The 25,468-nt window shown below is 40.9% G+C and overlaps 1 protein-coding gene across 3 annotated transcripts in view; it reads left to right on the top strand.

Moving 5' to 3' along the window:
• Nucleotides 1-25,468, top strand: part of DSCAM (DS cell adhesion molecule) — a 673,153-nt gene that overhangs the window by 375,196 nt on the left and 272,489 nt on the right. For all 3 annotated transcript variants that reach the window (XM_073668460.1, XM_073668459.1, XM_073668461.1), the window contains exons 15-17: nt 7,899-8,066; nt 9,159-9,229; nt 24,690-24,930. In XM_073668460.1, the coding sequence (XP_073524561.1) occupies nt 7,899-8,066; nt 9,159-9,229; nt 24,690-24,930 (480 nt within the window). The remainder of the gene's footprint in view (nt 1-7,898; nt 8,067-9,158; nt 9,230-24,689; nt 24,931-25,468) is intronic.

The raw sequence follows: 25,468 nt of genomic DNA, 5'->3' as shown, positions 1-25,468 counted from the left end.
GAGCTAGAGGAACACACAGACATTCTATGGAGAATACGAGCTAGAGGAACACACAGACATTCTATGGAGGGGAGGAGCTAGAGCAACACACAAACATTCTATGGAGGGAGGAGCTAGAGGAACACACAGACATTCTATGGAGGGAGGAGCTAGAAGAACATACAGACATTCTATGGAGGGGAGGATCTAGAGGAACACACAGACATTCTATGGAGGGGAGGAGCTAGAGGAACACATACATTCTATGGAGGGGAGGAGCTAGAGGAACACACAGACATTCTATTGAGGATAGGAGCTAGAGGAACAAACAGACATTCTATGGAGGGAGGAGCTACAGGAACACACAGACATTCTATGGAGAGGAGGAGCTAGAGGAACACACAGACATTCTATGGAGAGGAGGAGCTAGAGGAACACAGACATTCTATGGACGGGAGGAGCTAGAGGAACAAACAGAAATTCTATGGAGGGGAGTAGCTAGAGGGACACACAGACATTCTATGGAGGGGAGGAGCTAGAGGAACACAGACATTCTATGGAGAGGGAGGAGCTAGAGGAACACACAGACATTCTATGGAGGGGAGTAGCTAGAGGGACTCACAGACATTCTATGGAGGGGAGGAGCTAGAGGGACACACAGACATTCTATGTAGGGGAGTAGCTAGAGGGACACACAGACATTCTATGGAGGGGAGGAGCTAGAGGAGCACACAGAGATACTCTGTAGCATCGGCGTCTCTGCCTCCTGCCGGGCGGAGACGCCGTTCCCCTCACCGCCATGGCCCTGGTCCGGCGTTTTCCGACTCCCGTCCTGCAGCTACTGTGGCGCACACTGCGCACAGCTTCCCGGGCACTGTGCTTAGGGCGCATGCGCTTCCTCCCTCTTAAAGGGGCCACACGCGCCGTCCTAAAAAGTCCCCGGCCAATGGCCAGAGGACCTCCCCTATTTAAAGCACCTCCTCCAATATGGAGGTGCCTGTGCAAGGTTGTTGTTCTGTGTGCTAACACTTGCTTCAGCCCTCAGGTCCTGCTGCCTGTCAGTCCTGCCCTCCAGTCTGCTTGTCAGTCCTGCCCTCCAGTCTGCCTGTCAGTCCTGCCCGCCAGTCTGCCTGTCAGTCCTGCCCACCAGTCTGCCTGTCAGTCCTGTTCGCCAGTCTGCCTGCCAGTTACCTGTCGTGCTCACCAGCCTGCCTACCTGGAAGCACCTGCCAGTTACCTGCCGTGCCCGCCAGCCGGCTTACCTGGAAGCACCTGCCTGTTATCTGTAGTGCGTGCCCACCAGCCTACCTGGAGTACCTACCGGTTGCCTGTCGTGCCCGCCAGCTTGCCTACCCGGAGCACCCGTCTGGCTATCTGCCGAACCAGCCTGCTTTTCTATCCGGATCACCCGTCAGCCTTCCTGCTCTGTGCATCCACTGTACTGGTCAGTTCCTGCCATCTGACCCGTGGGAGTCACCTGCTCTCACACAACGTCGGTCCCAGAGTGGCACCTGGTCCCCCTGCTCGGTCCCTCCCTGGTTCACGGAGTCGATTGAGCTGCCGTGCGACCTTGGTCAGGCCGGGTAGGCACTTAGTCACGCCCTTCTGGTCCCTCCTTGCACCGAAGCACAGAGGTTCCACCACCCGGACCCGTAACATATTCTATGGAGGGTAGGAGCTAGAGGAACACAGGCATTCTATGGAGGGAGGAGCTAGAATAACACAGACATTCTATGGAGAGGAGGAGCTAGAAGAACACACAGACATTCTTTGGAGGGGAGGAGCTAGAGGAACACGTAGTCATTCTATGTAGGAAATAGAAGAACACAGACATTCTATGGAGAGGAGGAGGTAGAGGAAGACATAGACATTCTATGGAGGGTAGGTGCTAGAGGAACACACAGACATTCTATGGAGAGGAGGAGCTAGAGGAACACACAGGCATTCTATGGAGGGGAGGAGCTAGAGGAACACAGAGACATTCTATGGAGAGGGGAGCTAGAGGAACACAGACATTCTATGGAGGGGAGGAGCTAGAGGAACACAGACATTCTATGGAGGGAGGAGCTAGAGAAGCACACAGACATTCTATGGAGGGAAGGAGCTAGAGGAACACACAGACATTCTATGGAGGGGAGGAGCTAGAGGAACACACAGACATTCTATGGAGGGGAGGAGCTATATGAACACAGACATTCTATGGAGGGAGGAGCTAGAGAAGCACACAGACATTCTATGGAGGGGAGGAGCTATATGAACACAGACATTCTATGGAGAGGGGAGCTAGAGGAACACACAGACATTCTGTGGAGGGAGGAGCTAGAGGAACACACAAATATTCTATGGAGGGGAGGAGCTATATGAACACAGACATTCTATGGAGGGAGGAGCTAGAGAAACACACAGACATTCTATGGAGGGGAGCAGCTAGAGGAACACATAGACATTCCGCTGCAGGTTCGAACTCTATGAGCACCAACTGTCATCTCCTAACTCAGTAATGGGAAAATCTGTGTTCTCTGAAGACAGATTTCACCCTGAATTATCAGATTTCACCCATAAAAGATCAGTCCAGGAGGAGAAGGAAGCTGATTTCTCTGATAAGATATATTACAAAGTTTCTTATTTTCACGTGTACTATTGATTTATGCAATAAAAATTAAAACGGCTGACACACTTTAACCCCTTCACTACCTTGGACGTATGGATACGTCATGGCTTCTGACAGCCGACACCCGGCACTCAGCGCCGATGCCGCACCGCTCCTGGCAATTTAACCCCCTAAATGCAATCGATTGCAGAATTTAGAGAGCTGGCTAAGGGAGGAAGCCCCCTCTGTCCTTGGATCGGCACCCTCGCGACGTCATTGTGGGAGTCTGATCATTGCTATGGTGATCCAATGTCGTCATGACAACATCCAGGCCACCAGAGCTAGCAAACTTGCTACACCATACTCAGAGCATGGTGTAGCAAGTTTGTCTGTCCGTGCAGTGCTGACAATTTGTACAGCATAGGAATGCTGCTGCATTCGTTTGCTTTACAAGCGATCAGACTGCAAAAAGTGAAAGTCCCATAGTGGGACAAAGTAAAAATGTAAAATAAAGTGAAAAAAAAATTGTAAAAAAGAAATAAATCACAAAATAATAAAAAAATAAATAAAAATGTATTGTACCCATAAATAAATATTTTTAGGAAAAAAACAACAACAAAAAAAGTACACATATTTGGTATCGCTGCGTCCGGAACAATCCAACCTATAAAACTGTCCCACTAGTTTACCCCTTTACTGAACATCGTAAAAAAACAGGCATAAAACAATGCTTTATCATCATACCCCCGGAATAAAACACGATGAAGAAGACAAATGTAAATAAAAATGGTACCACTGGAAACGTCATCTTGTCCCGCAAAAAAACAAACCGCCATACAGCTCAATCAGTGGAAAAATAAAAAAGTTATAGCTCTGAGAATAAAGCGATGCAAAAATAATTATTTTTTCTATAACATGGTTTTTATCGTGTTAAAGCGCCAAAACATAAAAAAAGATATAAATGTAGTATCGCTGTAAACGTCCTGACTCGAAGAATAAAGCTGCCTTATCAATGTTACCGCACACCGGACGGCATAAAAAATACCCCTCAAAAACAATTTCTGAATAGCTGTTTTTTGTTCATTCTGCCTCCCAAAAATCGGAATAGAAAGCGATCAAAAAATGTCATGTGCCCGAAAATAGTACCAATAAAAACGTCAACTTGTCCCGCAAAAAACAAGCTCTCACATGACCCTGTCAGCCGAAATATGGAAAAATTATAGCTTATAAAATATGACAATGCAAAAACCTTTTTTGCAAAAAAAAGTGTCTTTTAGTGTGTGACAACAGCCAAACATAAAAACCCCATATAAATCTGGTACTGCTGTAGTCGCACCAACCTGAAGAATAAAGTCATCTAATCACTTGTACAGCACGAGGAATGGCTTAAAAAATAAGTAAAGCCAGTTTTCACCTGCTGTTGATTTGTTCATTCTGTCTCTCAAAGATCGCAGTATGGCACACATTTATCCTGCACTCTACGCTGAGCGCTTACATCAGGGTTTCCGAGAAAATCTCTGAAATATGTAATTCAGAAGGAAGATTCCCTGTAATGAGGCAGATTGCACCATACAATTTGTTGTGCAATTTCTTCTGAGTATGCCTATACCCCAAATGTGGGGGTAAACTACTGTTTCATTGCACGGCAGAACTCTGAAGAGCAGGAGCGCCATTTGACTTTTTGAATGTAAAATTTGCTTGAATAATTAGCGAACACCATGTTGCGTTTGGAAAGCCCCTGATGTGCCTAAACAATGGAAACCCCCCACAAGTGACACCATTTTGGAAACTAGACCCCTCAGGAAACTTATCTAGATGTGTGGTGAGCACCTTGAACCCCCAGGTTCTTCACAGACGTTTATAACATGGTGACGTGAAAATAAAATTTTCTCATTTTTCCCACAAAAATGTTTTTTAGCCCCCAGTTTTGCATTTTCTTAAGGGTAGCAGGAGAAATTGCACCATACCATTTGTTGTGCCATTTCTCCTGAGTAAGCCGACACCCCACATGTTGGGGTAAACCACCGCTTGGGCGCACGGCAGGGTTTGGAAGGGAAGGAGCGCCATTTGACTTTTTTGAATGTAAAATTTGCTTGAATAATTAGCGGACGCCATGTTGCATTTGGACAGCCCCTGATGTGCCTAAACAGTGGAAACCCCCCACAAGTGACACCATTTTGGAAACTAGACCCCTCAGGGAACTTATCTAGATGTGTGGTGAGCACCCTTAACCCCCAGGTGCTTCACAGAAGTTTATAACATGGAGCCGTGAAAATACAAAAATCAAAATTTTTCCACAAAAATTATCTTTTAGCCCCAAATTTTTTATTTTCACAAGGGTAAGAGGAGAAAATGGAACCTAAAAACTGTTGTGCAATTTCTCCTGAGTACGCCGATACCCCATATGTAGGGAAAATACACTGGGCGCACGGTAGGGTTCAGAAGGGAAGAAGCTCTGTGTGACTTTTTGAACGCAAAATTGGCGAGAATGAACAGCGGACACCATGTCGCATTTCGGGAGCTCCTGATGTGCCTAAATAGTGGAAACCCCCCACAATTGACTCCATTTTGGAACTAGACCCCTCAAGGATTTTATCAAGGGGTATAGTGTACATTTTGAACCCAGAGGTACGACAGAATTTGATAACATTAGGTCATCATATTGAATAAGTTGTCATTAGTCTTGATCGCAAGTGCTCGCTACTTGAATTTTTGCATCGGGTACTCGGGTATGCACCATGTATCACGGGTGCTCGAGTGACATGTTCGAGTCCCCGCCCCGCATGTTTCACGGTTGCTAGACAGCCAAAAAAAACATGCGGGGATCGCTCGTGCATGGCAGGCGATCCCAGTAACATTTTTTTTTGGGCGCGAAGAATATGGGGCAGAGACTCTAGCATGTGACTCGAGCACCCGGGATACTCAGTGCATACCCAAGCACCTGATGCAAACTCAAGTAGCGAGACCTTGTGCTCAACACTGGTCACCATATTGTCATCATTTTTTTTTCTTTGCTTTTGAAAAAATCCCAACCCTAACTCCAACCCTAATACAACCCCAAGCCTAACCCTAGCTCAACTCTAACCTTAGCCCAACCCTAACCTTAGCCCAACCCTAACCCTAGCCCAATCCTAACCCTAGCCCAACCCTAACCCTAGCACAACCCTAACCCTAGCACAACCCTAACCCTAACCCTTGAGTTCATTTTTTATGCCGTTCTTCATGAGGTATAAGTGATTAGACGACTTTATTCTTTGGGTCGGTGTGATTACAGCGATACCAGAATCATATCAGGTTTTTATGATTGACAGCTGTCACACACTAAAAGACTATTTTTTGCAAAGACTAGTTTTTGCATCGCCATATTTTGAGAGCTATAATTTTTCCATATTTTGATCAACAGAGTCATGTAATATCTTGTTTTTTGCATGACAAGTTGACGTTTTTATTAGTACCATTTTCGGGCACGTGATATTTTTTGATCGCTTTCTATTTCAATTTTTGGGAGGCAAAATAAACAAAAACCTGCAATTCCGGAATTGTTTTTTTTTTTTTTTTTAATGGCGTTCCGCGTGTGGTAAAATTGATAAGGCAGCTTTATTCTTCAGGTCAGTATGTTTACAGCGGTACCACATTTATATAGTCTTTTTATGTTTTGGCGCTTTTACAAAATAAAAACTATTTTCTAGAAAAAATAATTTTTTTGTATCTCTTTATACTGAGAGCTATAACTTTTTTATTTTGCAGATGATGGAACTGTATGGCGGCTTGTTTTTTGCAGGACAAGATGACGTTTTCAGTGGTGCCATTTTTATTTACATTCGTCTTTTTGATCACGTGTTATTCCATTTTTTATTTGGCGGTATAATAAAGCATTGTTTTTTGCTTCGTTTTTTTTTTTTTACCGTGTTCCTAAAGGGGTTAACTAGTGGGAAAGTTTTATAGGTCAGGTCGTTCCGGATGCGGCGATACCAAATATGTGTACTTTTATTGTTTTGTTTTTTTCATAATAAATAAATATTATGGGTACAATATATTTTTATTTTTTGGGGATTACTTTTTTCATTTTTTTTTAATATTTTTACAATTTTTTTTCACTTTTTTTTCACTTTTTGAAGCCTGATTGGCTGTATAGCATGGAGAGCAGCAGCTCCCTATGTCATGCAGCCTGTCAGCGCTGCACACAGGGCGAAGTCACTTTGGTCATACACTGCGCATGACCAAAGTAACTTCCTGCCTCATGGTGACCCGGATGTTTTCATGACGCTTACCTCCCCCCTTGTCCACGCAATGCTGCGATCGACTTCAATCGCAGCTTTTCAGGGGTTAATGTGCCGAGAGCAGTGCGGGACCGCTCCCGGCACATAGCACCGGGTATCAGCTTGTGTGCGGGCGCGATCGCAGCGCGCGTAATAGTACTATTACTGACTTGGTCGTTAAAGGGGTTAAAGTAACATTTTGTGAAAAAAAGTTTAAATGTTTATTTTTTCCTTACACATTCTATTAATTCCTGTGAAGCACCTGAAGGGTTAATAAACTTCTTGAATGTGGTTTTGAGCACCTTGAGGGGTGCAGTTTTTAGAATGGTGTCACTTTTGGGTATTTTCTGTTATAAAGACCCCTCAAAGTCACTTCAAATAAGATGTGGTCCCTAAAAAAATGGTTTTGTAAATGTTGTTCTAAAAATGAGAAATCGCTGGTCAACTTTTAACCCTTATAGCTTCCTAACAAAAAAAAAAATCTGATTCAAAAATTGTGCTGATGTAAAGTAGACATGTGGGAAATGTTATTTATTAACTCCTTTGTGTGACAGATCTCTCTGATTTAAGGGCATGAAAATTTAAACGTTTGAAAATTGCAAAGTTTTCCGATTTTTGTTTCACAAATAAACGCAAGTGATATCGAAGAAATGTTACCACTGTCATAAAGTACAATATGTCACGAGAAAACAGTCTCAGAATCAGGGGGATCCGTTGAAGCGTTCCAGAGTAATTACTTCATAAAGTGACAGTGGTCAGAATTGTAAAAATTGGCCTGATCATGAAGGTGAAAACAGGCTTTGAGGGGGTAAAGAGGTTAAGAACAACATTTCTTAATTTACTTCCATATTGCTTTAGTAATGCAGGTTTTTGAACCAGCTTTATTAATATGTTCTGATTCTAATAAATGGCAGTGCAGTGTGGGGTGCAGAGGCCATAGATCTTCTGTCATCTCAGATAACAGTAAGCAGGACCACAAGGGTGTGTTTCCACATCATTTTCAGATTGTTCTTCCTGGTGTCATCTTGGCTTTTTACATTATGTTCACTGCGTTCTTCTCTCTTTACAAGACTCGTGGGATTCCGTCCAGAGAACCAAAGACGTCTCACCTCAGCTCAACCAGGCGACCATCATCGACCTCCACCCATCATCCACCTACAACATCCGGATGTATGCAAAAAACCATATAGGCAAGAGCGAAGCCAGCAATGAGCTCACCATCACCACTGAGGAAGCCGGTACGGGACTCAGCGTGATCTATTATATACAGGACATGTAGAATAGTTACCAGTTACAGCGCTCAGGCCTGTATTAAAGGGACGGGATAAAGGGGTCATCACATCACAGACAAACCCATTGTCAAAAGTTAGCAAATATTTGCACAGCTACACAGACAACAAAAACGTGCAACTCTCCTACTGCGACAAGCAGGAGTCAATATTCTTGTGTCTCCCCCAAAGTACAGAATAATAGAATATGACTGTTACCCTCATTTTGGGATACATGTGTGGGGTGCATGTGATGTATATCATTTTTTTTTATTATTTCCTGTTCAGCATTTTTTTTTGTTTGCTTTTTTTGTTGTATTTTCAACTTTTGTACAATAAAAACACTTTTATTTATAAAATAACAATTTTTGTGTCGCTACAGTTTAAGACCCATGAGATTTTTATATTTATACATGAAGGCTAGTTTTTTAAGAGGTGATTTTTTTTTTTGTTATCAAGTTTTTAATTTGTTTTATTTTTCTTTTCTTCAGTTTTTAGGAGAGGGGATAAATAAAAATCAGCATTTCTGGTATTGTTTTTTCTTTTATTATGGCATACGACGTACTGGAAACATGAAGTGCAAAATATATCGTATCGATCGTTATGGAGGCAACAATTGCAATTATCTTTGTTTGCTTTTCTTTTTTTAAATAATGAAGAATTTACTTGTTTTTTTTTTCCTTTTTTTCCCTTTGTCTTTTTTATACATATGTTGTTAGTGTACTATCAGACATGACCCTTGCAATTCTTTGTCAGCTTAGATAATACACATCTATACTTCTGTCCAGCAGTAAGTTATACCCGTCTGTGTTGCACAGATATATTAATACCATTCACACTACACATGATCCTTTTATCAGTCAGCACTGCCACCTAGTGGTAATATGATGAAGTTCAAAAACACCAGGCACAGGGTAAAAACTGGAGACTACGCTACGTCCATAGTAATTATTTGTTTATTCAAATTAATCATGAGCTTTTCATAGTGTTGGACTGTTTTACTGATAATTTAGCGACCGATATACAGAATAAAGGAGTTTTTTCTTTTGCTCTCTTTCCCAGCACCTGACGGCCCGCCTCAGGAAGTCCAGCTCGATCCAGTGTCCTCACAGAGTATCAGGGTTACCTGGAAGGTGAGTCACTTACATTTTCACTTATAGATGAGCGATTCAGATGGTTAAATGATTATTCACATCTTCATCAGTGTGTATTGTTGGAGAAGTGCTTGTAAATACAGGCAATTTTGCAATTTACTACTAATTTTCAGCCGTTTTCTTTTGTTTACAGCTCGTTGCCTTGGAGACTGACCACTGGGGTGGTCGCTTTTTTAGACAACGAAAGTTTTAATATCTCAAGAACGGCTGCAAATTTTAAAAAGAAGGACATTGTAAAAGTTCTTGTTTTTACAAACTGTATCCAACAATGTCCATAAAAATAGATGAAAAATAGGAAATGAAAAATTTATTAATTTTTTAGTCCCTATTTTTCATCTATTTTTATGTTTTCCTATTTTAGCAAACTCTATAGTATTTATATGTATTCACCATTCATTATCAATCACAATTCGTATATGCACATTTTGTAGTTCTTAATTACGAATATTTCTTTACAGGGTAGTTTTCCTCTTCATCACTTGAACACATGTATTTTTTAGCTATATTTGAACACCTAATATATTCCTCCCATTTACACTTATGGTAGAACAGTGCCCATATATAATAGCACATATGGCGTAACTATGCATGCACTTTATATTTATTCTTTTCAATACACAGCATTTCTGCACTTTATAACATCCCACAATACTTCACTGCACTTTATATACATTTTATATTTTCACAGTAATCTGATCATGCAGTGTTCACACCACATTTTTACCTTCCTCCCTCTCTTTTTCCCCATCCCTTTCTGTCATTTCCATAGCGATTGGACTGTTTCTGAACAAAATTCATTGGTATAATTTATTTATTATTAAACCATACCTTATCTCATCGTGTAGATTTAATATTAATTAATTTATCCAGCTGATATTTTACCCCCTCCTTCCCCCCCATAGACTTGTCCCCAATCAGATATTTTACACTGAAAAGTATGGCAATTATCTCTGGGACGGAAGTGAGCATGCGTCTCCTGCAGACCTCGGAGACCTCACTCAGTGTCACGCTTGCGGTTTATCTCACACATGAAATGGGATAACTTCCTTCTGAGGCGGTACAGGGATATCATGCGTCGATAACCCCACACATTCTGACGTCATAAGCCGCAACCGATTGGTTGAATGAGATAATACATGCTTACTGCTGATTGGTACAGCACAATGTACATCCCGGCCGGCCCCTTACTTCATACCCGCCCCCAGGAAGAAGCCATTGCGGTGAAACGCGCGTCAGGGTTAACAGGAGCACAGACCAAACCATGCAACTTCACTCTCTGCATGGGTTTATATATTGAAGGCAAACTCTAAGATACCTAAAATACTTATTTACCTTAAGACTTAAACAAACCTAAATTCTAGGTGCTAGATCATGTTGATATATGCACATTATGCAGATTCAGTGGTTGATCTAATAGGAGGATAATGTGTATATGATTTGATCTGAATTACATATATAGATATATTAGCAATAATCTTATGCACTGGCACTTTATATGCACATGTATATCTAGATTACTTATAATCCCTTATCATATATATTTGGGTAGATTATTTTCTTATTTAAATTGGATGCAAATGGTCTGTTGCTTTTTCCTGAGGCATCCTTGTTTTTTATTTGGTTTTATTTATTACGTATAACTTTTTTAATATTATGTAAATAAAAATTCAATGTTTTATATTTTCAAAGACCTCTTCTTTATCTGTGACTCCTCTGTCTCAGATTTTTGAATTCTTAATCGTAATTTGAGTTTAAATTATTATTTTTTTTTTAGCTATTTTTTTTGGTATTCAATTTGGTATGTTAAAAAGCCATTTTTCATTGCCCCAATAATAGGAAAAATATTTAGAATATTCAAATCCAAAACTTCAAAAGTAAAATTAGCTAGCGGTGGGCTTTTCATTTTCTGATAAACTTGTGACCTGTACCTAGGCACTGAAAGTTATAAGCACCCACCCCAACGCTTTAGCTGGATGAATCAGCGTGAGTACTACATGACAGTGCTCAAATAATACTGCAATAATATCATACTACATGGCGGTATGATATGCACTGTATGAAGATATGATGGGCGTCCCAGACCTCCACACTATCATTTTATTACAGTTTTTATTGGTTTATCTTGCATTTACACCCCCCCAATTCCAAAAGAATTATTTGGGACTCTGTGTAAATTGTAAAGAGAATACGAATGCAATGATTTGGAAATCTCTTATATTTTATTCACTACACACCATAACAGATCAGAAAGTGAACGTTGGACATTTTTTCCATTTCAATTGAAAAACTTGGGAGCAACACATCTGAGTTGTGTTTATTTGTGAAAATATCGAAAATTTTACAAGAATTTAAAAAAAAAAATTGCAATTTTCAAACTTTGAATTTTTATGCCCTTAAAACAAATGGTCTACAGTATATCACACAAACAAAGGGGTTGTTTGGTCTAAAATGTTAAATCTGCAGTGACTGCATAGTTATTGTTTTGGACTGGACAACCCCTTTAATAAATAACATTTACCACGTGTCTACTTTGCATTGGTATAATTTTTGAAAAAAAAACATTTTTTTTTTGTTCGGATGTTAAAAAAGTTAGAAGTTTAGCAGCAATTTCAAATTTTTTACCTCCCACAAATGACCCCATTTTGCTAATTTTGGAAACTACACCTCTCGAGGAATTCATCTAGGGTTGTAGTGAGCATTTTAAACCCATAGCTGATTCACATTTTTTTTCCACTAAAATGTTTTAACGGAGTTGTCTGGTCTTGGAGCACAAGTCTGTAGTCACTGTGCCAGTCACTCACACTATGATTTGTATACATGCGATCACGCGCCGGCTGGATGGAGGCGGCCTCGCTGAGTACGAGTGTATTGAGCGAGGCCGGACATGTCTTGCTGGAATTATGCAAATCGCATACTTGTGATCACTTGACGCAGTACACACCGTGTGAGGATAGAGTGACTGCAGACTTGTGCCCCAAGGCCAAACGACCTACTTAACCCCTTCACGACCGCCGACCATAGAGAAACGTCAGCGCTGCACAAAACCCAGCAAGAGCCAACGTTTTTCTATCGTTGATGGTCTTGCAGCGCTCAGGACCCCCAGAGTCCTGCAAGCACCGAGATTCCGATGCAGAGCGATTGCTGTGACCGACAACATTGGCTCAGGTCCCAATGATGATAACCCTGTGTTATCTTCTGGATGCCGCAATCAATAGCGATCACGGCATTTAGGAGTTTGTCAGAGGGAGTGCGCTCCTTCTCTCACCCCTCCAGCACCCCCGCAATGTGATCACGGGGAGCCGAGGGTTGTTATGGCAGCCAGAGGTCAAATGATGACCTCTGGGTCTGTCAGCTACGGTGGCCTGTTAGACCAGCTAGCGGCAGAGTCTAACAAGCGATCTGTCAGTGTAAAGCCGACAGGTCTCATGCATTGCAAACAAATTGCATCACTCATTTTCTCATATTACCCCTTTTGAAAATGACAAACTTGGGGCCTAAGCAACATTTTAGTGGATAAAATGGTAATATTTCATATAATCAGCCTAATGTTATACAATTCTGTGAATCGTCTGAGGGTTAAAAATACTGCTCCCCTAGATGAATTATTCGAGAGGTGTAGTTTCCAAAATGAGTTCACTTGTTCTGCTGTTTTGGCATGTCTGGGGCTCTGCAAATGTGACATGGCGTCTGTTATCAATTCCAGCCAAAATGGCATTCCTTCCCTTCCGAGCCCTGCCGTGCGCCCAAACAGTAGTTTTCCCCCACATATGGGGTATCTGCGTACTCAGGAGAAATTGCACAGCAAATTTTGGGTTCCATTTTCTCCTGTTACCCTTGTGAAAATAAAAAATCTGGGGCTAAAACAACATTATGTAATTTTTTCACGGCTCAACGTTATAAATTTCTGTGAAGCCCCTGGGGTTTCAAGGTGCTCACCCCACATCTAGATAAGTTCCTTGAGAGGTATAGTTTACAAAATGGGGTCACTTGTGTTGGATTTCCATTGTTTAGGCACATCAGGGGCTCTGCAAACGCGACATGGCGTTCGCTATCTATTCCAGACAATTTTACGTTCTAAAAGTCAAATGCTGCTCTTTCCGTTCCGAGTCCTGCCTGACTCGGAAAACAGTAGTTTTCCCCCACATGTAGGGTATTGGTGAAATTGCATCACTGAGAAAAGGGGAATCGATATAAGCTCAAATGTTAAAAATATAGCAATCTTTATGTAGAAAAATATGACAAGAACAGTTAAAAAAAATTGTAATTAAAAGGGAGAAAAAACAGCAAGATAAATCCATGCATACAAGACCAAACAATAATTTATAGGAAATATGAACAGCTTATCATCAACAACTGAGTACATACAGACATTTCATGGATCAATAGTGACTCCTAGTGATCAAAAAGCACAATTACAGTTAGTACTATAGAAAAATAAAAAATACTGCAATATAAATACTGTACAGGTACAACAGTGACTCCTAGTGGTCAAATAAATATATTTTAATTTATACTGTAATAGCGAAATAGAGATGGAACATGTACAATGCAGAAAATACAAACTGGAACTCTAAGGTTTATATGGAACGATGCATAATGAGACAATAATAGCTCCAGACAGTCCAAAAAAAATAAAGATAATAATTACTGCTGCATTTTAGAAATAAAATAAAAGTAAAATACTAGTCACATGTAGATGTATAAATGCAGGTTGATCAGATATATATAAGCTGAAGGACTGTCAGGGACATCAGTGACCCATGTTTTCAGTTCTATAGTGTGGTAGAAAGCAAGAAGTAAAAATGAATGAATTCAAGATAATACATATGTAAGGTCTTGGAATGCAAGAGAATGAGACCCCAATGAGCGTTTCGTGTTTGCTTCTTCTTTGGTGGCAGATTTTTCTGTTTGCAGGTACCATGTCACATTGGTAGAGCCCCTGAGGTGCCAGAACAGCAGAACCCCCCATAAGTGACCTAAGTTTTCAAACTACACCCCCAATGAATTTATTTAGGGGTGCAGTGATCATATTGACACCACATGTGCGTCTCAGTATTTTATACTATTTGAAGAAATAATAATTACATTTTTATCACTAAAATGTTGTTTTAGCCCCAGATTTTAAATTTTAGGTAAAAAATGTGGTTTAGGCACACTGTGGCTCAGCAGGGAGCAGGCGGCATTTGGATTTGGGAGCGCAGAATTTGTTGGATTTCTTTTAGCTCTTTTACGGAACTTTTGTGCTACCAGTAACATGGAAGCCCCCAATATTTCTGTTAATAGATGATGGACCTGAGTGGGGACTTGCTTTCTGTGGTTAAGTTGAAGCTTTTATTGGTGGAATTTTGGGGTACTGAATATTTTGGATCACATTTATCCTGCGCTCTATGCTGACCACTTACAACAGGGTTTCAGTCTAAATCTCTGAATGATTTGATTCAGAGAGAACCCGTGATGGATCCATTCACTAGAATGAGGCAGTACAGTTACCCTGGACTCCATCTGGCATCTGTTCAGCGGTGTCCTTCTTTTCAAAGGTAGAAGTGCACAAAGTGTGGCGGACAGCACTTTTATGCACGCCTAAAAAGGCGAACACTGCCGAATCACAGGCCAAGCGGCGTTCACAGCGCCCCCCATCTGCCTCATTGTAGGGAATCTTCCACAGGGGTTTCCTTCTGAATCACTTATTTCAGAGATTTACACAGAAGCCCCGGTGTAAGAGCTCAGCGCAGAGCGCAGAATAGATGTGAGCCGAGCCTTACTGCAGATTTTTGGGAGGCAGAATGAACAAATCAGCAGCAGGTAAAGAATTAGTTTTATTTTTTTTTCATTGTTCACCATTAGATAAAAGTAATAAGGTGACTATTCTTCGGGTCACTAGGATTATGGACATATCAGATTTATATTGCTTTTTTGAGGGTTTTCTACTTTTACACACTAAAGCCACTATTTTCCCCAAGAAATATATTTTTCATCTCCATATTTTGAGAGCTATAATTCAGCCGACAGAGTCATGAGAGGGCTTGTTTTTTGTGGGATAATTTGGTATTTCTGGGTTTTTGGGTTAGATAACATTTTTGATAGCTTTTGATAAAAGTAATGACGGCTTTAACCCCTTTCTGACATCATGCGTAATAATACGTATCTGCGCCCTGGGCTTATTGGACCAGATACGTATTATTACGCCTTGGCGATCGGGCCCACACACAGGCTGTGCAGGCGCGATCGCCGCCGGGTGTCAGCTGATTGTCACAGCTGACACCCGTTGCTGCACCACGCCCAACACATTAACCCCCGAAATGCTGCGATCGAAGTCGATCGCAGCATTCTGGGAGCAAGGGGAGGTAAGCACGACTTACTTACGTCCTCTCTGGCGTCCCGCACTGTCTGTGCCGGGTCCCGGTAGTTCTCATGGTGACAGTGCGCGATCAAAGTAACTTCTGAGTGTACAGCGCCAGGGCTGTGAAGTTGGAGTCCGAGTCCGTGTCCATTTTGGTGGAGTCGGAATCGGAGTCGGTATAAAATGGACCGACTACAACTCCTAAAATATATAAGAAATTGGGTACAGTAGTACAATGCAGTTTGTGGGGAATATTTTTTCATAAGAATTTGGGAAAGTTATGAAATGTCCTATAAATGTCTGTCCTATTCCTGATCTAAGGGTCTAGACTTTTAGCTGAGATTAATCTGTGCTACTGTAAATTTATCACTTAAACATGAGCCATGTATGAGGGAGTCGGAGTCGGTGTCATGGAAATTGAGAAGTCTTAGTTGGAGTTTGAGGTTTGGCTTATTGACTCCACAGCCCTGTGCAGCGCTGACACACAGCATAGCATAGAGATGATGCTGCATGTCTATGCTATGCAAGAAATGAAAGTCCCATAGTGGAACAAAGTGTAAAAGTAAAAAAAAAGTATCAAAGTGGAAAAAAAAATAATAAAAAAAATATTTAAACTAAAAATGAAAAAAATAATAAAAAAAATATATATATACTTTACCCATAAATAAATATTATTATGAAGAAAAACAAAAAACAATAAAAGTACGCATATTTGGTATCGCCGCGTCCGGAACGACCTGACATATAAAACTGTCCCACTAGTTAACAACTTTAGTGAACACAGTAAAAAAATAAAATAAAAAAACGAAGCAAAAAACGATGCTTTATCATAATAATGCCAAACAAAAAATGGAACAAATCGCGATCAAAAAGACGAATAAAAATGGTACCGCTGAAAACGTCATCTTGTCCCGCAAAAAAAAGCCGCCATACAGCTCCATCATCCGAAAAATAAAAAAATTATAGCTCTCAGAATAAAGCGAAACAAAAAAAATATTTTTTCTATAAAATAGTTTTTATTTTGTAAAAGCGCCAAAACATAATTTTTTTTTATAAATGTGGTACCACTGTAAACTCACTGACCCAAAGAACAAAGCTGCCTAATGGCATGGTTTTTGTTTATTCTGCCTCCCAAAAATCAGAATAGAAAGCGAACAAAAAATGTCACATGCCCGAAAATGGTACCAATAAAAACGTCAACTTGTCCTGCAGAAAACAAGCCATCACATGACTCTGTTGGCCGAATTACGGAAAAATTATAGCTCTCAAAATATGGCGATGCAAAAACTAGTCTTTGCAAAAAAAAAGAAGGGTTTTTTAGTGTGTGACAGCAGCCAAACGTAAAAACCTGATATGTATCTGGTACCTCTGTAATCGCACCAACCCGAAGAATAAAGTCGTCTAATCACTTATACCGCACGAGGAACGGTGTAAAAAATAAACTCTAGGATTAGGGTTGTATTAAGGTTGTGCTAGAGTTGTGTTAGGGTTGTGCTAGGGTTAGGGTTGTGCTAGGATTAGGGATCTGCTAGGGTTAGGGTTGTGCTAGGGTTAGGGTTAGTGTTGTGCTAGGGTTAGGGTTGTGCTAGGGTTAGGGTTAGTGTTGTGCTAGGGTTAGGGCTGTGCTAGGGTTAGGGTTGGGATTTTTTCAAAAGTAAAGAAAAAAAATGATGAAAGATATGGCGACTAGTGTTGAGCGCAAGTGCTCGCTACTTGAGTTTGCATCGGGTGCTCGGGTATGCACCGAGTATGACGGGTGTTCGAGTGACATGCTCGAGTCTCCGCCCTATATGCATCGCGGCCAAAAAACCTTGTTTGCCATTCACGAGCGATCCCCGCATGTTTCTTTTTGGGGTGTCTAACAACCGTGAAACATGCGAGCGGGGACTCGAGCATGTCACTTGAGCACCCGCGATACTTGGTGCATACCTGAGTACCCGATGCAAACTCAAGTAGCGAGCACTTGCGCTCAAGACTAATGACAACTTACTCAATATGATGACCTAATGTTATCAAATTCTGTGTCGAACCTCTGGTTCAAAATGTTCACTATACCCCTTGATAAAATCCTTGAGGGGTCTAGTTTCCAAAATGGGGTCACTTGTGGGGGGTTTCCACTGTTTAGGAGCATCAGGGACTCTCCAAACGCTCCATCGCGTCCGCTCTCGATTCCAGACAATTTTGCGTTCAAAAAGTCACGCAGTGCTCCTTCCCTTCTGAACCCTGCCGTGCGCCCAAGCAGTGGTTTTCCCCCACATATGGGGTATTGGCGTGCTCAGGAGGAATTGCATAACAAATTTTGGGGTCCATTTTTTCCTGTTACCCATTTGAAAATAAAAAAAATTGTGTCTAAAGTAACATTTTTGTGAAAAAAGTTAAATGTTCATTTTTTTCTTCCACATTCAAAAAATTCCTGTGAAGCACCTGAAGGGTTAATAAAGTTCTTGAATGTGGTTCTGAGCACCTTGAGGGGTGCAGTTTTTAGAATGGTGTCACTTTTGGGTATTTTCTGTCATAAAGGCCCCTCAAAGTCACTTCAAATAAGATGTGGTCCCTAAAAAAATGGTTTTGTAAATTTTGTTGGAAAAATGAGAAATCGCTGGTCAACCTATAACCCTTAACATGTGGGAAATGTTATTTATTGACTATTTTGTGTGACATATCTCTCTGGTTTAAGGGCATGAAAATTCAAAGTTTGAAAATTGCGAATTTTTAAAAATTTTCGCCAAATTTCCAATTTTTTCACAAATAAACGCAAGTGATATCGAAGAAATTTTACCACTATTTTGAAATACAATGTCACGAAAAAACAATCTCATAATCAGTGGGATCCGTTGAAGCGTTCCAGAGTAATTATTTCATAAAGTGACAGTGGTCAGAATTGTAAAAATTGGCCTGGTCATTAACGTGCAAACCACCTTTGAGGGCAAAGGGGTTAATTTATGGGTCAGTTCAGTTACATACATACCACATTTATATAATTTTGTTATGTTTTGCTGCTTTTAAACACTAAAAACAATTATATAGAAAAAATAACTTGTATTTTGCATTTCCATATTCCGAAAGCTATAGGTTTTATATTTTTCCACCAAATGAGCTGGGTGTGGGTTTGTTTTTTATCTGGACAAGACGACTATTTCAGCGATACCATTTCTATGCACATACGTCTGTTTGATCACGCTTTATTCCACTTTTTGTTTGGCAGAATGATGGAAAACTTAATGTTTGCCATCTTTTTTTTTTTTTTAAGGTTTAACCCCTTAACGACCGCCAATACGCATTAAAACAGCGACTGCTAAGGGGCCTAAGTCCCTCATTGTTGTTTTAAAACGGCGATCGGGAATAAGTGAATAGTGACCCCTGAGTCCAAAAATCTCCAGGGTCTCAGTTACCGGGGGGTAGCTAAGAGTCTGGAGAATGTGATCAGGGATGTTTTCTCTGGTCCCCGATCACGTGATCGCCTTCCCCCGGCCTTCCTCCTCCTTATGAAGAAAAATGGCCCACGGAGATCTGCAACAGCGGGGATTTTTCTTATTGGTTCTTGACTTTTGAGCTATATGATAGACCCTATCACAGTGCCTTAGTCAGATTACATTTAATTTATAACTTTTATTTCTTTCATTCTTTGCCGTTAGGGTTGGGCTTAGGGTTAGGGTTGGGCTAAGGTAAGAGTTGGCTTAGCATTGGGCTTAGTGTTAGGGTTGGGCTAAGGACAGGGTTGGATTAGCATTGGGCTTAGTATTAGGGTTGGGCTAAGATTAGGGTTGGCTTAGCATTGGGCTTAGTGTTAGGGTTAGACTAAGGTTAGGGTTTGCTTAGCAGTGGACTTAGTGTTAGGGTTGGGCTAAGGTTAGGGTTGGCTTAGCATTGGGCTTAATGTTAGGGTTGGGCTAAGGTTAGGGTTGGCTTAGCATTGGGCTTAGTTTTAGGGTTGGGCTAAGGTTAGGGTTGGCTTAGCATTGGGCTTAGTGTTAGGGTTGGGCTAAGGTTAGGGTTGGCTTAGCATTGGGTTTAGTGTTAGGGTTGGGCTAAGATTAGGGTTGGCTTAGCATTTGGCTTAGTGTTAGGGTTCGGCTAAGGTTAGGGTTGGCTTAGCATTGGGCTTAATGTTAGGGTTGGGCTAAGGTTAGGGTTGGCTTACCATTGGGCTTAGTATTAAGGTTGGGCTAAGGTTAGTATTGGCTTAGCATTGGGTTTAGTGTTAGGGTTGGGCTAAGATTAGGGTTGGCTTAGCATTGGGCTTAGTGTTAGGGTTGGGCTAAGGTTAGGGTTGACTTAGCATTGGGTTTAGTGTTAGGGTTGGGCTAAGATTAGGGTTGACTTACATTGGGTTTAGTGTTAGGGTTGGGCTAAGGTTAGGGTTGACTTAGCATTGGGTTTAGTGTTAGGGTTGGGCTAAGATTAGGGTTGGCTTAGCATTGGGCTTAGTGTTAGGGTTGCGCTAAGATTAGGGTTGACTTAGCATTGGGCTTAGCGTAAGGGGTGGGCTAAGGTTAAGGTTGGCTTAGCATTGGGCTTAGTGTTAGGGTTGGGCTAAGATTAGGGTTGACTTAGCATTGGGCTTAGTATTAGGGTTGGGCTAAGGTTAGGGTTGGCTTAGCATTGGGTTTAGTGTTAGGGTTGGGCTAAGATTAGGGTTGGCTTAGCATTGGGCTTAGTGTTAGGGTTGGGCTAAGGTTAGGTTTGGCTTAGCATTGGGTTTAGTGTTAGGGTTGCGCTAAGATTAGGGTTGACTTAGCATTGGGCTTAGTGTTAGGGTTGGGCTAAGGTTAAGGTTGACTTAGCATTGGGCTTAGTGTTAGGGTTGGGCTAAGGTTAGGGTTGGCTTAGCATTAGGCTTAGTGTTAGGGTTGGGCTAAGATTAGGGTTGACTTAGCATTGGGTTTAGTGTTAGGGTTGGGCTAAGGTTAGGGTTGGTTTAGCATTGGGTTTAGTGTTAGGGTTGGGCTAAGGTTAGGGTTGGCTTAGCATTGGGTTTAGTGTTAGGGTTGGGCTAAGGTTAGGGTTGGTTTAGCATTGGGTTTAGTGTTAGGGTTGGGCTAAGGTTAGGGTTGGTTTAGCATTGGGTTTAGTGTTAGGGTTGGGCTAAGGTTAGGGTTGGCTTAGCATTGGGTTTAGTGTTAGGGTTGGGCTAAGGTTAGGGTTGGCTTAGCATTGGGTTTAGTGTTAGGGTAGGGCTAAGGTTAGGGTTGGCTTAGCATTGGGTTTAGTGTTAGGGTTGGGCTAAGGTTAAGGTTGGCTTAGCATTGGGTTTAGTGTTAGGGTTGGGCTAAGGTTAGGGTTGGCTTAGCATTGGGTTTAGTGTTAGGGTTGGGCTAAGGTTAGGGTTGGCTTAGCATTGGGCTTAGTGTTATGGTTGGAATATTTTGAAAAGTAAAAAAAAAAATGATGACGATACGACGACATATTCATTACGATGACCTAATGTTATCAAATTCTGTGTCGTAAAAAGTGGGTTCAAAATGGTCATTATACCCCTGGATAAAATCCTTGAGGGATGTAGTTTCCAAAATGGGTTCAATTGTAGGTAGGTTTCTGCTGTTTATGCATCTTAGGGGCCTTGCAAATGTGACATGTCGCCAGCAATCTATTTCAGCCAATTTGTGTTTCAAAATTCCAATAATTTCCCCTTCCCTTCTGAGCGGGCCGTGTGTCCAAACAGAACTTTCTGGCTACATGTGGGGTATCACTGCGCTCATAAGAAAATGGGTAACAAACTGTGGTGTCCACTTTTTGCTGTTACCTCTTGCAAAAGTGAAAAAAATGGGACTAAAGCAACATTTTAGAGGTAAAATTTAAATGTATTTTTTTTTTTCATTCCACTTTGCATTAATTCCTGTGTAGCACCTGAAGGGTTAAAACATTTCCTGACAACAGTTTTGAAATCTGAATAGGTCCCTAAAGAAACAGGTTTTGTAAATTTGTTGAAAAAATGAGAAATTGCTGCTAAACATTTAACCTTTCCAACATCCTAACAAAATAAAATGACGTTTGAGAAATGATGCAGATGTGAAGTGGACGTATGGGAAATGTTATTTATTAGTTATTATGTACAGCATGACTGACTGGCCTAAGGATATGAAGATTGAAAGTTTGAAAATTGCGATGTTTATCAAAATTGTTTAATGTTTTCACAAATAAACGCAAGTCATATAAAACAAATGTTACCACTATCGCAAAGTACAATGTGTCACAAGAAAACAGTCTCAGAATCAGGGGGATCCGTTGAAGCGTTCCAGAGTAATAATCTCATAAAGTCACAGTGGTCAGAATTGTAAAATTTGGCCTGGTCATTAAGGTCAAAATTAGCTCGATCGCTAAGGGGTTTAATAATGTGTCAGTGTGTTCTAGATCAGGTCATTCTGAAGATACCAAATATGCATATTTATTGCTAGAATATATAGTTCCACAATGGAACTTCAGCTTTTGTCTCTCTGATCACAGCTCTCATGCATTGCTGTGCTTTACTTTGGCAGAACACTTTTTAGTCCCTACTTCTTGGTTGGATTGAACAGGCCACCGTAGCTGGCGAACCCGGAGGTCATTATTTGACCTCCGTCTGCCATGACTACTCTTGGATCCTCACAGGGTGCCAATAGGGTGAGGGAGGGAGCCCAGATTTTGGGAATTGGGGTTGTGCATATAGCAGTATTATTTCAGCACTATATGGAGAGATAAAGAGCTCATTGTCCTCCGAAGACTATAACATGGTAATTCTCTTTTCTTTTATTTATGGGTTTATTTTTTTTATGCAGATTGGTGTGACAGAGAGTGAGTACTATGCAATAGTTTTATTATATAGCTATGTCATCTGAGCACCGCATGGCGGTATTATGAGCACTCTATGAAGATAAGAAAAGCTGCATATCCTTCACAGAACATAGTAGGGTCATTTTTTTAAATTTTTTTATAGGTTTATCTTTTATATGTAGACAGCAGTGAGTATGAGTGGGTACTATATTTCGATATTAATATATAGCAGTATTATCTGAACACTTTATGGTGATATTAAGAATGCTATATGGAGAAAAGAAGAGCTCCCAGGCTTCTACAGACCACTGCTCTGTCATTTTATTCTTTTTACAGGCTTATGTTTTCTTTATGTAGTTGGGAGTGAAAGCGAGTGAGTACTACATAGCAGTATTAGTACTTGAACACTGTATGGAGAGCAAGAGATCATTGTCATCCACATGCCATTACTTCTCATTGAATTTTTGTTTTTTTATAGGTGTATATATACAGGTGCTTCTCACAAAATTAGAATATCCTCAAAAAGTTAATTTATTTCAGTTCTTCAATACAAAAAGTGAAGCTCATATATTATATAGAGTCATTACACAGAGTGATCTATTTCAAGCGTTTATTTCTGTTAATGTTGATGATTATGGCTTACAGCCAATGAAAACAGTAAAGTCATTATCTCAATAAATTAGAATACTTTATAACAACAGCTTGAAAAATTATTTTAAAATCCAAAATGTTGGCCTACTGAAATGTATGTTCAGTAAATGCCCTCAGTACTTGGTCGGGCTCCTTTTGCATCAATTACTGCATCAATGCAGCAATGTGGCATGGAGGCGATCAGCCTGTGGCTGCTGAGGTGTTAAGGAAGCTCAGGTGGCTTTGATAGCAGCCTTCAGCTCGTCTGCATTGTTGGGTCTGGGGTCTCTCGTCTTCCTCTTGACAATACCCCATAGATTCTCTATAATAGATTCTCTATGGGGTTAAGGTCAGGTGAGTTTGCTGCCAATCAAGCACAGTGATACTGTTGTTTGTAAACCAGGTATTGGTACTTTTGGCAGTGTGGACAGGGGCCAAGTCCTGCTGGAGAATGACATTTCCATCTCCAAAGAGCTTGTCGGCAGAGGGAAGCATGAAGTGCTGTAAAATGTCCTGGTAGATGGCTGCGCTGACTTTGGTCTTGATAAAACACAGTGGACCTACACCAGCAGATGACATGGCTCCCCAAACCATCACTGATGGTGGAGACTTCACACTAGACCTCCAGCAGCTTGGATTGTGGCCTCTCCACTCTTCCTCCAGACTCTGGGACCTTGATTTCCAAATGAAATGCAAACTTTACTTACATCTGAAAGCAACACCTTGGACCACTGAGAACAGTCCAGGTGTTTTTCTCCTTGGCCCAGGTAAGACACTTCTGGCGTTGTCTATTGGTCATGAGTAGCTTGACACAAGGAATGCGACACTTGTAGCCCATGTCCTGGATACGTCTGTGTGTGGTGGCTCTTGAAGCAATGACTCCAGCAGCTGTCCACTCCTTGTGAATCTCCCCAAAATTTTTGAATGGCGTTTTCCTAACAATCCTTTCAAAGATTTATCCCAGTTGCTTGTGCACCTTTTCCTAGCACACTCTTCCCTTCCACTCAACTTTCCATTAATGCTTGGATACAGCACTCAGTGAACAGCCAGCTTCTTTAGCAATGACCTTTTGTGACTTACCCTCCTTGTGGAGTGTGTCAATGACTGCCTTCTGGACATCTGTCAAGTCAGCAGACTTCCCCATGATTGTGGAGCCTACTGAAACAGACTAAGGGACCTTTTTAAAGGAAGCCTTTGCAGGTGTGTTTTGTTAATTATTCTAATTTACTGAGATAATAACTTTTGTGTTTTCATTGGCTGTAAGCCATAATCATCAATTCACCAATGTTATGCAACATATATTTGTATTTTAAGATAATTATTTGTTTGAATATCACATGACTTTCTGTGGGCGACAAAACTTTTGTCTTGCCAAAATCTGACCATTCTGCGTTCATTAAATGATCAATATTTCAGCATTGATGCCAATTTATTTTCTTAACCTAAACCAAATTTGGGAGGGTTTCAGCTTTCAAAAGAGTAATTTATAAAACCAATGGATGAATTTAACGTCCGGTTATATATAAGCTTTTATTGACATAACATGGATAAGCGACATAACTTCTGTCAGGGGGTGTATGTAAGGTTTAAAGATTTGCAACTTGAATATTTCATTCAGTGATATTTAGGATGGGGTATTTTTGTCTTCCCTCTATTTTTTTGAGCATTGTATATTTTTTTCTTTTTTCTTTTACATTTTTTTTTTTTTTATTATTCAAGGCCCCCAAAAAGCACCTGCAGAACGGGATCATCCGTGGTTACCAAATCGGCTTCCGGGAATACAGCACAGGAGGCAACTATCAGTTTAATATCATCACTGTGGACACCACCGGGGACAGCGAGTTGTACACTTTGGATAATCTTAAGAAGTTCACCCAGTACGGAGTGGTGGTGCAGGCATGTAACCGGGCCGGGACAGGGCCATCGTCTCAGGAAATCATCACCACAACGCTAGAGGATGGTAAGACCCTCGCTAGGGCGGGTATCATGTCAGGCCTGACATAGGGCTACGTGTGAGTGTCAGGGGTGTCGGATCCGGGCAACGAATGCAGGGGAACCCCTGAGATCTCAATCTTCTTGAAGGAATAGTGCAGTTTTCTGCAAAAAAAAAAAAACTTCTGCAACTTTTTAATATTCTAGATTTTAATTCCTCACTATTTACTAAAGCTTTGCTTGCTGTCAGTGAATGCACTGTACCAGTTTTCTGCCCATTGATATAAAGAAGAATCTTCTCATTCACTGTCAGCCATCAAAGATATTAAATTCATGCTGAAAAAAATTAAATACAAACTATATTAGCAAGTTTAAGAACTTTTCGGTAAACTTATTTTTATATAAAACTGGATAATCTGTTTAAATGTAATTAATTAAAGGGGTTGTCCCAAGTGAATTAGAAAAGCAGCAACGCTGCTAAAATAAATTAATAAGATAAAGTCACCCTTTTTATTTATCCTGTTCCAGCACCACATCCCCGAATCTCCTCGCTCGCCTCCTACTTA

The sequence above is a fragment of the Phyllobates terribilis genome, unplaced genomic scaffold, assembly GCF_046119375.1.
Source record: "Phyllobates terribilis strain yellow unplaced genomic scaffold, ASM4611937v1 Scaffold_2__4_contigs__length_985480577, whole genome shotgun sequence".
NCBI lineage: Eukaryota > Metazoa > Chordata > Amphibia > Anura > Dendrobatidae > Phyllobates > Phyllobates terribilis.
This window is presented reverse-complemented; position numbering and strand designations above follow the sequence as displayed.